Genomic DNA, 13057 nt, shown 5'->3' on the forward strand with positions numbered 1-13057 from the left:
CGTACTTTTTTTTATTTTTTCCACTCAGTCCCTGAAACAGCTGTTTTGTGTTTCTTTCTGAGAGTGCGTCGTCCTTTTTTTGGTGCTGAAAGTTTTCTTTTTTTCTTTTTCTTTTTCATACCTTTCAGTTGCGTGCGTCAGTTTAAAGTATTCTATTATATCTCTACTTATTTATCTCTCTGTTTTTACAACAATAATCTTTATTTTTGCAGGTCCGTCCTCTGGCTGTACATGAACTATTGAAACTACAGTAACAGTGCATGTCTGGCTTATAAATTTGATATTTTGATGGTATTCCCCTGCATGTGCGTGAGCGCGTGTTGCATCTGCATACTCTATCTGTGTGTGTGTGTGTGTGTGTGTGTGTGTGTGTGTGTGTGTGTGTGTGTGTGCATACAGCATCATCACCTATAAGTCCAGTGCATAAGTTGTTTCATCTTTTTTTTTCGTTTTTGCTTGGCTCTTTTGCTCCTGTGTTTTTTCATGAGTGTGTGATATTTCATCGTGCATGGCTCGATCCCATGTTTGGCGTGTCTGTCAGTTTAGATGTGTGTGTGTGTGTGTGTGTGTGTGTGTGTGTGTGTGTGTGTGTGTGTGTGTGTGTGTGTGTGTGTGTGTGTGTGTGTGTGTGTGTGTGTGTGTGAGTCATTCGTCTGTCAGTTTCACAGGGCGCTGGGGTTCCTGAAGTTATGGCCTGCAAAGCGAGCCTGGTCGCCCAACTCCTCCTCAATCCTGCAGAGAATGAGACGGGACAAGGACGGAGTGGAGAGAGAAATCATTTAAACATATAAGTGTGAAAACATGTCTGACGTGTAACAGAGCGGAGTTTAAAACACAAAGCTCCGAGGTGTCAGTCGGTCAGCTCTCTGCTCACAACTCAAATCTAAAAGGTGAAACCAAATTTACTGGATTAAAAAAAATTTAAAAAAGCATCTCCAAAGCTGCCACTGTGTCACAACTTGCCGCAGTTTAAATGACTAATTTATTTGGCGTGTCTGTACACGTGTGCGTGCACGCTTCACTGCACTGATTAGCGTTTATCGCTGGTTAATACCCCTGTAAATCTCTCCACCCTCCACCTCTCCTGCGTCTCCTCAGCAGTCCGATGGGATTACAACGCTGAGCCGATCCTTCCTCTCTCCTCCCTCCTCCCTCCTCCCTCCTCCCTCCCGCTGCTGACTGGCTCGGACACATGGGGTGACACCGGCGCTGCTGTCGCCTGTCACGTCAATTAGCTCTGTGATGATTAGCGCTAAGACAAAGCGGGAATCTGAGGAGGCGTGTTGTAGAGTAGCAGGGCTGCTGCCAGATTTGGAGCCAAAGAGAGTTACAGAGAATCAGATGTATAATAATAATAATATTAAATTATAGGAGTTTCCGTCATTATGTTTAAAAAGTTGTAATGAGTCTAGAAGACTTTATGAGGGGAAATAAATCAGCCAGCAGGTGATGAGGATAATAAAAATGTAGACAAAAAACTAACACAGATTATCAATAACTGGGTATTTAACAACCCTCTCCCCCTAAACCGCAAGATACGTTGAATGTTGATGTTTCTGAACTAAAGCAACGTTTGAAACGACATTAACACTGAGAAACGATTGGTTAGGTTTAGGAAACAGAACTAATTAGTTACGGTCAGAACAAAGATCAGGGTTTGTGTTCGAATAACGACGTAGAAACGTAACGTGACAACGTAACTAGCGTAAATTATCAACCACCTTTAGCTGATTTTCTGACAAAATGCTCCATAACAAGCATAAGGTCACAGGACACAAACAGCTGTCTCCTGGGTGAAAGTCCTGTGTTCGTTTAACCCGTTCTAATACTTGTTATATACCACATAACATCAACACTTAAACAATGGTTGCTTCTTATAATACGTTATATAATGCCGAAGAGGGAAACTAGTCGTGAACAGCGACCTGAGGGAGAAAAAGTATCGTATGCGAGTCAATTTTCTTAAAGACATTTGAAATTAAATTCTGACCATTTAAAATTATTTTTTGCCTCATAAGAGAAAAACTTATTTGAGGTTTCACTGATGAAAACTGTTCATGAACCTGCTCGACGTAGAACACGCTGCTTTAACTTCATATGCTGTAATCTAGAGAATCTAGTTTGCCTCGTTTTACCTTTCTGTCACATGTTTCTGGTTTGTGTCATCAAGGCAACTGGTTGCACCTGAGAGGTGGGCGTGGCCATGGCTATATAAGGCCCGCTGGCTCTGTTGTCTCTGAACAGCAGCCACGTGGGTTTCCAAACAGCTTTTATTTGTCTTAAGCGCAGATGGTTTGATGATGTAAACTCTTTATTTGTGTGCTCTGGCAGCGTCAAAAAGAAGAGAAGTTGTGTCCATGTTCCCAAAACGTCCAGTTGTTCCATCTTTTCCAACAGGATAGCTTATTTAAACTACAATATACTGAGAAACTGTTTGTCAGGGGAACATTTTCTATTCTTTATTGTATATACTGTTAATTTTCTCTTTTTGTATGTAACCCTTTTAAAAAAGGAGAAGCCCCTCATCGCTCAAACCCACAGAATTTCTTCATAAATTCCAGATCAGAAATGTTTCCAAATATGTCGGGCTCAATTTTGGCAAAATGTGTATAAAAGAAGATAAGAGGGAAAGGTCTGCAGCCATGCATCTACTTTACAGCATGTCCAGAACTGTATCTCACTACTGCATCCCAGTGAAGCTGCACTGGTTCATGCATTGGTTTGTGTGCGTGCGGCACACTGACCTCATGAGCTGGTTGTACTTGGCCAACCTCTCGGATCTGCAGGGGGCGCCGGTCTTAATCTGCAACACAGGCAGCAAAGATCAGGACCCAAGAGAACCAAACGAATGAACTAATCACGATCACGTCACTTGGCGGTGACTCGTCATCCCCACCTGTCCAGTGCAGAGTCCCACCACCAGGTCGGCGATGAAGGTGTCCTCCGTCTCTCCTGAACGGTGGCTGACCATCACGCCCCAACCGTTGGCCTGAGCCAGCTTACACCTGAGAGACGGACGAGAGAGCAATGATCAGACACGACCCCCTGATGTTCACAGCGTAAAGACAGGATGCATTTCTATCAGTAGGCGACACAAAGAACACAGAACACAGAACAAAACCACTCTCTTACTTTACTTTGTAACTTAAGTACTGGATTTAGGTCTTCAAAATGTCCGTAATTGAACTAAACGTCTCTTTAAAGGACGTTTTCTCTAAAATAGTTTGTTCTCAGACTCTGATCCAGAAATCTCCACCTCAGCAGCTCTTCATACACCAAACGTTACCCGTTCGTTCCTCTCTATGTGCTGAAGGTTCACACAGAGGTTTTTTTTTGCATATTTAATCATTTCACAAAACTAATAATAACAATTGTCTTAATGTAAGAAAACAACTGGGGATGTTTCATGTTGATACTTCTTATTTAAGACTTGAAATCGTGTCTGTTTTGACTCCTTATTATCAATCTTGGAGTTAATTAATTAGGGATTTATTTGAGCTCACCTGAAACGTTAACCTGCTAACAACTTGACGATGAAGATGCTGTTGTTGTCCGGGGGTCAAATTTGAGGTTTTAAAAAAAAGGAACAAGATCTCATCCTTCTGAGATATTAAAACAATATATCAGATTAACGACGCAGGAAGCTTTTCATGAGACGGGCACAATACATCACCTCGGCTGTCATCAACACCGTTTTCTATCTGTTTCATCCCCCTTCTGCTGTAACGCAGCTTCTCTGTCATGACTGATGGCTTCATAACCCTGAGTGACGTTTTGTTAGGTCTGAGATTTATGACGCACACATTTGGAGACTGGAGTACGCACTCTCTGCACAAAGACATCCACAGCACAGTCCGACGCGGTAGCTGCGTCGTTGCATTTGATTGACGGCTAATCTTCAACCTAAAAACCTCGCTGTCACTTCCCGTCCTGCGTTTATCTCCTGCTCAGGTCGGTTCGGAGCTCCTGCTCTCTGGCACAAGGTCAACGTGGCTGACAGGTAATGAGTGATGACTGACAACATGCCGCGTGTGTCTCCACATTGTGTGATTGATAGCAGGGCAGCTGGGCCTCCACGCATCTTCCTACAGGCCTCTCTGTCGTCTCAGCGAAGACGGATGACCTTTTTTAATCAGTCCAAGTTCGCCGGCCCGAGGCGGCCGAGTTAGATTATTTCTCTCTCTGAGAAGAGAGCCGTAGTGTGCGCAGCGTGGGACCTGTTGTCTTCACACAAGTCGTGTTTGTAGATCTGTGAAGCCTCCTAATAAAGCAGATTTAATTTAACAACGTGTTAGTTTCTACATTAATTAAGTTGTTAGTAAAACAGCTGAAAGCAAAACGAAAGAGCCGCCGCTGAGCGAGTTCCCGTCCACGAGGTTTTGTGCACGTTTTACAAATAAAAAACGTTTTTTCTGTTTGGCTGAAGTGGTTTGTTTTGTTTGTGTTTGTTACAAATTGGCTACAACTGACTTTTGTTGTGCATTCCTGTGTTGCATCAAGACAATAAAAGATCCTCGAACCTTGAACCTTGACTATGTTTCATCCAAAATAAGGTCAACCAGAAGGAAGAGACTTAGCGTCTCTATTAGTATATTTAAAAGTGTCGTTGACATCGACTTAAAGCAGACGTACGCCTGTATGGCCTCGGTGACGGAGCCGATCTGGTTGACTTTGAGCAGCAGGCAGTTGCAGGCTCGCTCCTCGGCAGCTTTCTCTATCCTCTTCGGGTTGGTCACCGTCAGGTCGTCGCCCACCACCTGGATCCCCACCCGGGCCGTCAGACGGGACCAGGCCTCCCAGTCGTCCTGGTCGAACGGGTCCTCGATGGACACCACTGGGAAAGGAAGGAGGAGAGGAGAGGTGAGGAAAAACAGACGTCTTTGTCTCCGAACCTGAAGATCAACTCAAAGATGTAGAGTCCACCTGGGTAGTTGTTGACGAAGCCCTGATAGATGTCCGCCAGCTCCTCTCCAGAGATGTGTCTCTCCGGATCCGGTGGGGATTTGAAGTCCAGGTCGTATTTCCCCTCGCGGTAAAACTCGGAGGCGGCCACGTCCATCCCGACCACCACCTTGTCCGTGAAGCCGGCCTTCTCTATGGCCGTCTGCAGCAGATCCAGAGCTGAGGAGTGAAGGGACGACATGGAGAGCAGGGAGTCGAGGTTTTAGTTCCAGCTCAGCAATAAATGTCAAAATGTTCATTTTATTTCATATTCTTATTTGTTACATGTTTGAAATAAATACATATGTGAAATTAAACAGAAGGATTGTCCCTGTCTCTTTACATTCATCAACATGCATCTTATTACTTTATGACTGTACGAGTATAATTGATAAACTTCTGTAAGATGCGCATATTGTTTGTTTTCATGGACGGCTGAATTATCTGCTTTCCTTTCGTAAAGGAAGGTCCAGTGTTTCCTCTGCTAAAGGAGCTAATAAAGGAAGCATTGAAGCACCTTTCCTTGGCATTTAGAGAATTGGAACAGCTCTTATCATGGCGGCCACTCAGTTAGGAACCTAAGAGAAAAGGACTATTCGACTGTTTTCTCCACATGTGAAGAGAGCGAAGAAGACGAGGCGGGTTGGGGTTAAACGGAGGATCCTCACCCTCACTGTTCTCCAGGATGTTGGGAGCAAATCCTCCCTCGTCTCCCACGTTGGTGGCGTCCTGGCCGTATTTCTCCTGGATCACCCCCTTCAGAGTGTGGTACAGCTCCGATCCTATCCTCAGCGCCTCCCTGAGGGACGGAGGGAGGGAAGGAGGACGAGACGGTCAGAGAGCGGAGAGACCAACATCGGCAGGAGAGAAAGAAATCAAAGGGAAAACGTGAGAGCAGTTGAAAAAAGGAAGACAGGAAAGAATAAATGAATGAATAAACTATAAATCCTTCATGTTCATGTTGTAGTTTGGGAGATGGATTCTTACTTGAAAGACTCGGCTCCAACAGGAAGAACCATGAACTCCTGCATGGCCAGTTTGTTGCCTGCATGAGATCCTCCATTTATCACATTAAAGGCCTGAGGGGGGAGAGGACACAAGGAGACAAGGAGAGGAAACAAGCATGAGTCAGGAATAGGGAATAAAGGGGGAATAGGAAATGAGTGGATGATAGAAGAAAGGGGAGAGGAGAGAAAGCAAGGAGAAAAGGGGAGAGGAAACGAGAGGAGAGGAAACAAGGAGAAGAGGGGAGAGGAAACGAGAGGACAGAAGAAGAATGGGGAGAGGTGAATACAAGGAGACAAGGAGAGGAAACGAGAAGAGAATATCAGAAACTAAGAAACATCTGTAAACTTCTGCACATGTGTGAATTGTAAATTGGGGGTTCATCAAAGCCTAAAGGTCATTAATCCAGATCATGTTACAGCGCAAACACTATCACCTATAATCAAAACAACAAACATTTACACACCTAATCGACTCATCTCGTTGCTGTAACAGGAAATATATTTTATTTTTTAAATCAATTAGTAGCAAAGTCAACTCGTCATCCTCGTGTTTTCTTGTGTAGACGCAGTGAGTTCTGTGACTTACAGGAACCGGCAGCACCAGCTCCGTGTTTCCGGCCAGGTCGGCTATGTGGCGGTACAGGGGGACGTCTTTCTCTGCCGCACCGGCCTTACAGACGGCTAGAGACACTCCCAGGATGGCGTTGGCCCCAAACTGAGCTGTTTGACGGGACAGAAAACAGGAAATGATTCATTATTTTACTGTCCTTTTTATTTAAATCGCAATTTGCATTTGTAGCCGTTATTCATGTGGGAGGAGTTAACAGACATTCAGGTAGTTTATGACTAAATAATGAATTTTTATTTCAGATTATTTTCAAATTTGGACCAAAAACAACATTATTAATTCAAAATAATAACATTTAATTTAAATTTACAACCAGACCTTATGTGCAGCTTAATTTTTATTTATGTTTTTCAATAATCTTTTGTTAAATTAACGTCACATCTTGTAATTCTCCTTTTCATTTCGCCTGTAAGTGAAGCATTTACATTCTTAAACCATCTTCAACTTCTCAGCGTTAATACTATAAACAGAAGAATTACCAACACAAACAAATACAAATATCCTCATGGTCTACTTGTTATTCTTTGCAATAAACATAAATAAACTCTCTCTGAGACTTTTAATCTGTTTGTAATTGTATATTTCAACGAGGACAGAAAGTTAATTAAAAACATTTCACAACACATTCAGCTCCAGTTCAGTCCGACGGCTTTCCTTTGGCTGAAATGAATTCCTGCCGTTACTCTCGCTGCTGTTTACCTCGCTGCCTGACATGATGAGTTGGTCTGATTGTAGATTAAAATAAATGAACAGAGAATGTATTTATTAAGCGTTTGCGTAGCTCGGCCTGTTTGGCAAAAACAATCTATGAGCTCTGTCTTGTTCTCGTCTCTATTTGTGTTTGTTGTTGTCACTTTGCGACAAACGCTTTGGCTAAAAAAATACATTTTTCAAAGTGTGTGTGACATCACGGGAGCTGCTGGATCGAGGAGGAGGAAGAGGAGGAAGAGGAAGAGGAGGAGAAGGTTGAGGAGGAGGAAGAGGAGGATTTCCAGCTGGTGGACTCTGACGAAGCCGTGTTTTTTTTCGACTCACATTTGTTTTCTGTTCCGTCCATCTCGATCATCGTGTTGTCCAGCTGCTCCTGCTCCACTACGCTGATGCCCTGCAGACGCACACATACAGAAACACACCGTAAAGAAATACGCACAGCTGGAGCAATATATTAGCTTTATTACAACAAGTTTTAGCTTATTGACACATTCAGACATCTTTTGGGATCCATTTTGGCTCAAATCTGTTGAGGTTTTGATGTAAAAAGTCCATATTTGAAGTTATATATCATACAAATAATAATAATAGGTACTTTTGTACAAATGTGAATTTACCAAGCTAACTGTGTGAGAAAGAAAAGTTGCAGTTTTAACCTTTTATTATATTCGACAGTCCACCAATCATATTTCTGAGTAATTTAATTACATGTACAGTAACTTTATTATCGTATAATTTGATGCGTCGTTCTGTCCTCTAGCCCTAAAGCTCAACACCCTTTAAGTAAAAAAGCAACAATCATGTTTCCTCTGTTCTGATGCGATTCTTCCATTGGATTTTAGATTATTGCAGAAAATAAACATTTATGATACTTCGGCAAGATAATCTTCACGAATTAACAACAATTTTATGATTTTTAAAGCGTAAATACAATCGGCTGAAGTGAAAAGCTAACGTTAGGCTATAAAGTAGCTCCACCGCGGTCACATGACTTCACGTCTCCACCGCTGAGCTAAAGGAGGACGAGTGTCCTCGTGAGGACGCCTCGTCGTCTCATTTAGACGCTTAAAAGCGTCTAAATTCACCGGAGGGGTTTTTATTACCTATTTTATATCGGAGAACTAAACGTTAAAATATCTTTAGATTGTGTTAAACACAGATCTTATTTCAGACATCTAATCAAAAGACATTAAAAAAACACATTGACTTTGAGACGAGGGAACAGGAAGTGTAACAAAACGCTGACTCATCTTCTGGACTCATTCCTGCAGCGCTCTATAATCTCCTCAGATGGAGGTCCTTGAACTAATGTGCATCAGTTTAGAGGTCCTTAGACCCGCTGTATTAAAACACATAAATCTGTTGAAATCTACTATTGTCAGAGTCCAGAGCCGTGTTTGCTGCTTCTCCCCGGGTACATAACCGACGATCGTTATTCAGATATTCAGTGAAGATATGCGATGAGGACATCAGCGTTCATGCTTTCTATGCGCTGATCCCTGATGATGTGACACTGTGATCAATAAATCAGCTCAGTGAAAATGAGTCCTGGGCGAATGTGAATTAAAATGTCACCGAGATTTGTTCAAATGTAATCTTGAGAAACTTGAATAAATCCAGTTGTTTGAAGATGTTTTCGCAGCAGATAGAGATGAATTATGAGCTGTTTAACTTCCTATCGCTCTACGAAGCTCATAATACATTTGTTATTTTATCAATAATGTCATTTTTCATTTGAATTTTGTGATTTTATGCAAAAAACGCTATAAAAAGGTATTTCTGTATCTGCCAATATGGATCATCAATGATCATCAATCAAAACCGTGCTGCACTTATAACATCATTCTCACACACACACACACAAACACACACGCACTCCCTCACTGTTCCTCTCACTCACTCACACTTCATTCTCACACAGACAAAGTATCGTCATCTTTCCTTCACAGCATCTCTACACACTCGCTCATCACATTTCTCCTCCGTTACCGACCGCGTCAATGAATTTATCTGATTCTCGCGGCTTCCTGTCCGCACGTCGATCGACCGGACCTGCGCTTGGTGTCACCGAGGTCGTTGTGTTCACACTTAAGGTCCAAACTGGACATTTTACTGATTAACTGATCCAACTGAATCAATCTGACCGTGTGGACGGTGGAGGCACAAGAACACATCTTTGATTCTAGAAGTCCTGCTGTCACTCACAACCAACACCGCCAGCAGAAAGACATGTTGTACGTTTCTGCAAACCACAGGATACGTTGAATATCGACGTTTCTTCAATGCAGCATGATGTTCATTTAGTAAATGATGGTCCATTTAGAGTCAAACAGACCATAAAGCAGGGGATGCTTTAGGGGCGGGGCTTACTGTGATTGACAGGTCGCTGACGCTATCAGAGCCGTATCTCTATGTCACTCCTCCACATTCCAAATATTAATATGATATAAATAATATTCCTGCGGTTCATTGATTGCAAAAACAAACTTGAGGCTTCATAACAGCAGTCCCAATGTGTGACGTGCACTTCTTAGGTGCAGTCTATGGTCACAACCTGTAGCTACAATCTGGAAAACTAGCCAAATTCCCAGAAGTTATTCCCAGAACAAGAACTACTCCGTGCCTACTTCTCTCTTCGAGTCACAGGCCTGCTGAGACAAAGGACACCAGACTTGGTATGTAGAATGTGGTTGTAGTTGGATGTATGTTTCAGTGACTTACGGAGGCTATAAGGGCGGGACCCAGAGTATCGTTGATGTGCCCGACCGCCTTCAAAACTCCTAGAAGAAGAGAGGACAAACGAACATAAGTCAGCCAGCAAAGGGAAATTGTAACTCTGCAACAAATAAAGGAGGAAAGGTAGAAGGAGACGGACATTTCTGTCTCTGTTGCTTGTTGTTTTGGTCTTTCAGCTGCACCTGGACTGTATGGTTGAGTCCTTCTGGCTCTCACCAAAACCTCTAATATATACATATAACTTTTTTGAAGAATGAAAACACGCAAACACAGTCGATCCGTCCCGGTACCTTTGCCCTTGTAGCGGCTCTTGTCTCCATCTCGGAGCTCCAGAGCCTCGTAGATTCCTGTGGACGCTCCGCTGGGCACCGCAGCCCTGAACAGACCTGAAAGAATTACAGTTTTAAATGCAAGGAATGGAGAGAGGAGAGGACAAACCCATCACGCAGTTCATACCATTTGATATTGAGACATTAACCCTTTAATACTCTCCCCCCCCCAAATTAAAACAGATTGACTATTTTTCTATGTCCCTCTTTCTCTTTCTCCTTTTTCTGTGAGCTATATGTGAAGTCTCAAATGTGTTTTGTTAGCCGCTTGGTCGATGCCCCTCGGCGTCCGATACCTTTAGCGTCTGTATGAGACGCACCAGGCTTCCAACAAACTCCAATGTAAACACATCCACAGCATTATTAGACAGTTAGAGCTACTAACGTAGTTTAAATTGCAAGAAAGTCAATAAACAGCAGATGGTCGGGCAGGTTGGACGGAACAAACATCGGACTTTCACTCGACTTTTCCCGTGTGTCTCCAAGTCATAATTGTTTTATTTTGCGTAAGTAAATCTAATTACTAAGTCAACCTGCACTGATGAAGACCTGTGTCGGTCATTTTAAATATACACTTTGCCGTGTAGAATACATTTTTGAGATCATGTTGTCCTCATGCAATGAGCCCTTCACGAGATGCAATAAGTCAACCTGCATTATTTAACAAGCGGAAACTGACGCGCTGCCTCAGACTCGTCCCAAACTGCTGCTCGAGCGTCACAGAGCCGCTGACCGAGCATCGGTATTCGACGAGTTGAGACTGTGTTGCCCGTATGCTCTCTATAAAAAGTATCTATAAATCATCTTGTATAAAATGTCATGTGACGTGTTTTTATCTCAGTACTGAAGCGTGCTTAAACTGAGAAGACTAAATCTCCCCATCTGTCATCTGACGTCCACATCATCGTGTTACTTTCTTAGTTTCCCTCTGATAGTCGTCACCTTTCTCCGTGCAAAGGTCCACTTCCACAGTGGGGTTTCCCCGGGAGTCCAAGATCTCCCTGGCAACGATGCTGACGATCGACATCCTGAGAGACGCAGAGAGGAGAAAAGAGGTTATGATCGCTTTTCTCCTCGTGAGATGCGTCGGGCTTTCTGCTGGAAACAGTATGGAAGCTTCAGATTGAACCGAAGAAGAGGAAGAGAGAGAATAACGGAGAGAAAGAGAGAGAAAGAGAGAGATCTCATGGGTAAAAATATCTATTTTTACATCACACACACACACACACACACACGCAGAGAACAACCTATCAGGGGAGAAGAGAAACAGCATCACAGCAGATTCACGGTGAAAATCAAAGCTCACCACACAGGACTGGGTCGTCTCACGCACATTTACGAACACACACACACTCTGCAGTTAACTTTGCAGATTCTGGAAGCAGGTTGCAGCTAAAATCCTCAGCGACGGAGTAAATTATGCATCCGTTTGGCTACTCCATCCATCCAGACTGGGAACTGCCGTTGTTTGAGATTTGATAAGGCTGCAGGGATTAATATATATAATATATCGTCTCCCTCTGTGCCGTAGAACTGCCTTGTTGTCACAATGTAAACTATAATAAGTAATCTTACTTTTACTTGAGTACAGTGTTCCAATACTCTGTCCTTCTCTGCCCAATGCAGCAAAAAAGAGACTTTTTCCCTGATTTCCTTTGCATTAAAAAGAAGTGTATTTTCCCACAATGCATCAGAAACCAATGAAGCTATCAAAGACTCCGAGACCTCACATCAGCAGAGCAGGGACAGTCGTGTCAAGTGACCGGAGGCTGTAATGTTACACTTTTTGAATCATCTTAATCAAATTTGTATTGACAAACGTCACTTCCTGTCTGTCTCACCTCCTCATTCTGGTCTGTGTTGTCACGTCTCAAAAACACTGTTTAAACCAGAACAATGCTGGATTCATGTGATCAGAGTTAGAAACGTGCACATTAGCACTCAAGGACACAGGAATGTTGCTACAAACTCAAATTAGTGATTATAAAATGATGGTCCCGTTCGACTAAACTGCTCCCTCGATAACATTTAGAGAGAAATGTGTTTCCTTCGGGATCAAGGTCGCAGTTTTACACCGTTTTAAACTCGTGGTTACTGTTGAAACAAAACAGCTAAACGCTACAAAACCACTTGGTCATGTTCAGGCGACATAACTCCACGGGACAGGAACATGCAGGGGAACGTCATTTTTAAAAGACGGGGCTGTTCAGTCTAAAACCAAAAGGCTGAAACAATATGGAACGGACCCTGCATAGAATAGTTCATCTATATAGCCATCTTTATTCTAAAGCTTTATTTATGGTAAGCTTCAGGTGCACAAACCCTCAGAGAACATTTAAATACCAGAACATGTACTTCTGAACCAGATGTTCCCTCTGCACTTTTGTGTCGTGACACACTTCTAAGGCCACGTCTCTGCTGGTTAAATGAAGGAAAATAGAAGAAGAACAGGTTTTTGAGGGTAGGTTTTATCAGTCTGACTCCTGGTGCTGCTTTCACAGTCTGTATGTTCTTCATTCTGCTGCTTGCTGCTGTTTCTACTTCTCTCCCAGAAGAGACGGCTCGGAAAATCCTGCATCGCTAATGCAGGAAAGATGCATCTCTGGGTGCCCGTCGACACTTTGAAACCACAAGAGCGCCGGTTTAAGTAGGTTAGTGCACGGCAGCAATCTCGCTGCCGTGCAATTTACAGGATTTTATGTCTA

General features: G+C 43.0%; 1 protein-coding gene across 2 annotated transcripts; it reads right to left on the reverse strand.

The window, feature by feature from the left end:
* Positions 1–342: 342 nt before the first annotated feature.
* On the reverse strand, positions 343–11379 carry LOC306708025 (gamma-enolase; the record flags this gene model as incomplete). Of its 2 annotated transcripts, XM_079175708.1 has the most annotated exons (12): positions 343–732; positions 2745–2803; positions 2897–3005; positions 4633–4834; positions 4924–5121; positions 5610–5740; positions 5929–6020; positions 6535–6668; positions 7612–7681; positions 10009–10067; positions 10314–10409; positions 11295–11379. In XM_079175708.1, the coding sequence occupies 12 exons, from the start codon at positions 11377–11379 to the stop codon at positions 663–665; spliced, it is 1305 nt and encodes a 434-aa protein (XP_079031834.1). In that variant the 3' UTR covers positions 343–662. The 2 variants fall into 2 exon arrangements, with proteins under 2 accessions (XP_079031834.1, XP_079031835.1); XM_079175709.1 differs by lacking the exons at positions 7612–7681; positions 10009–10067.
* Between the last annotated feature and the right edge of the window lie 1678 nt (positions 11380–13057).

This window comes from Pholis gunnellus (genome assembly GCF_910591455.1).
Source record: "Pholis gunnellus genome assembly, chromosome: 16".
NCBI lineage: Eukaryota > Metazoa > Chordata > Actinopteri > Perciformes > Pholidae > Pholis > Pholis gunnellus.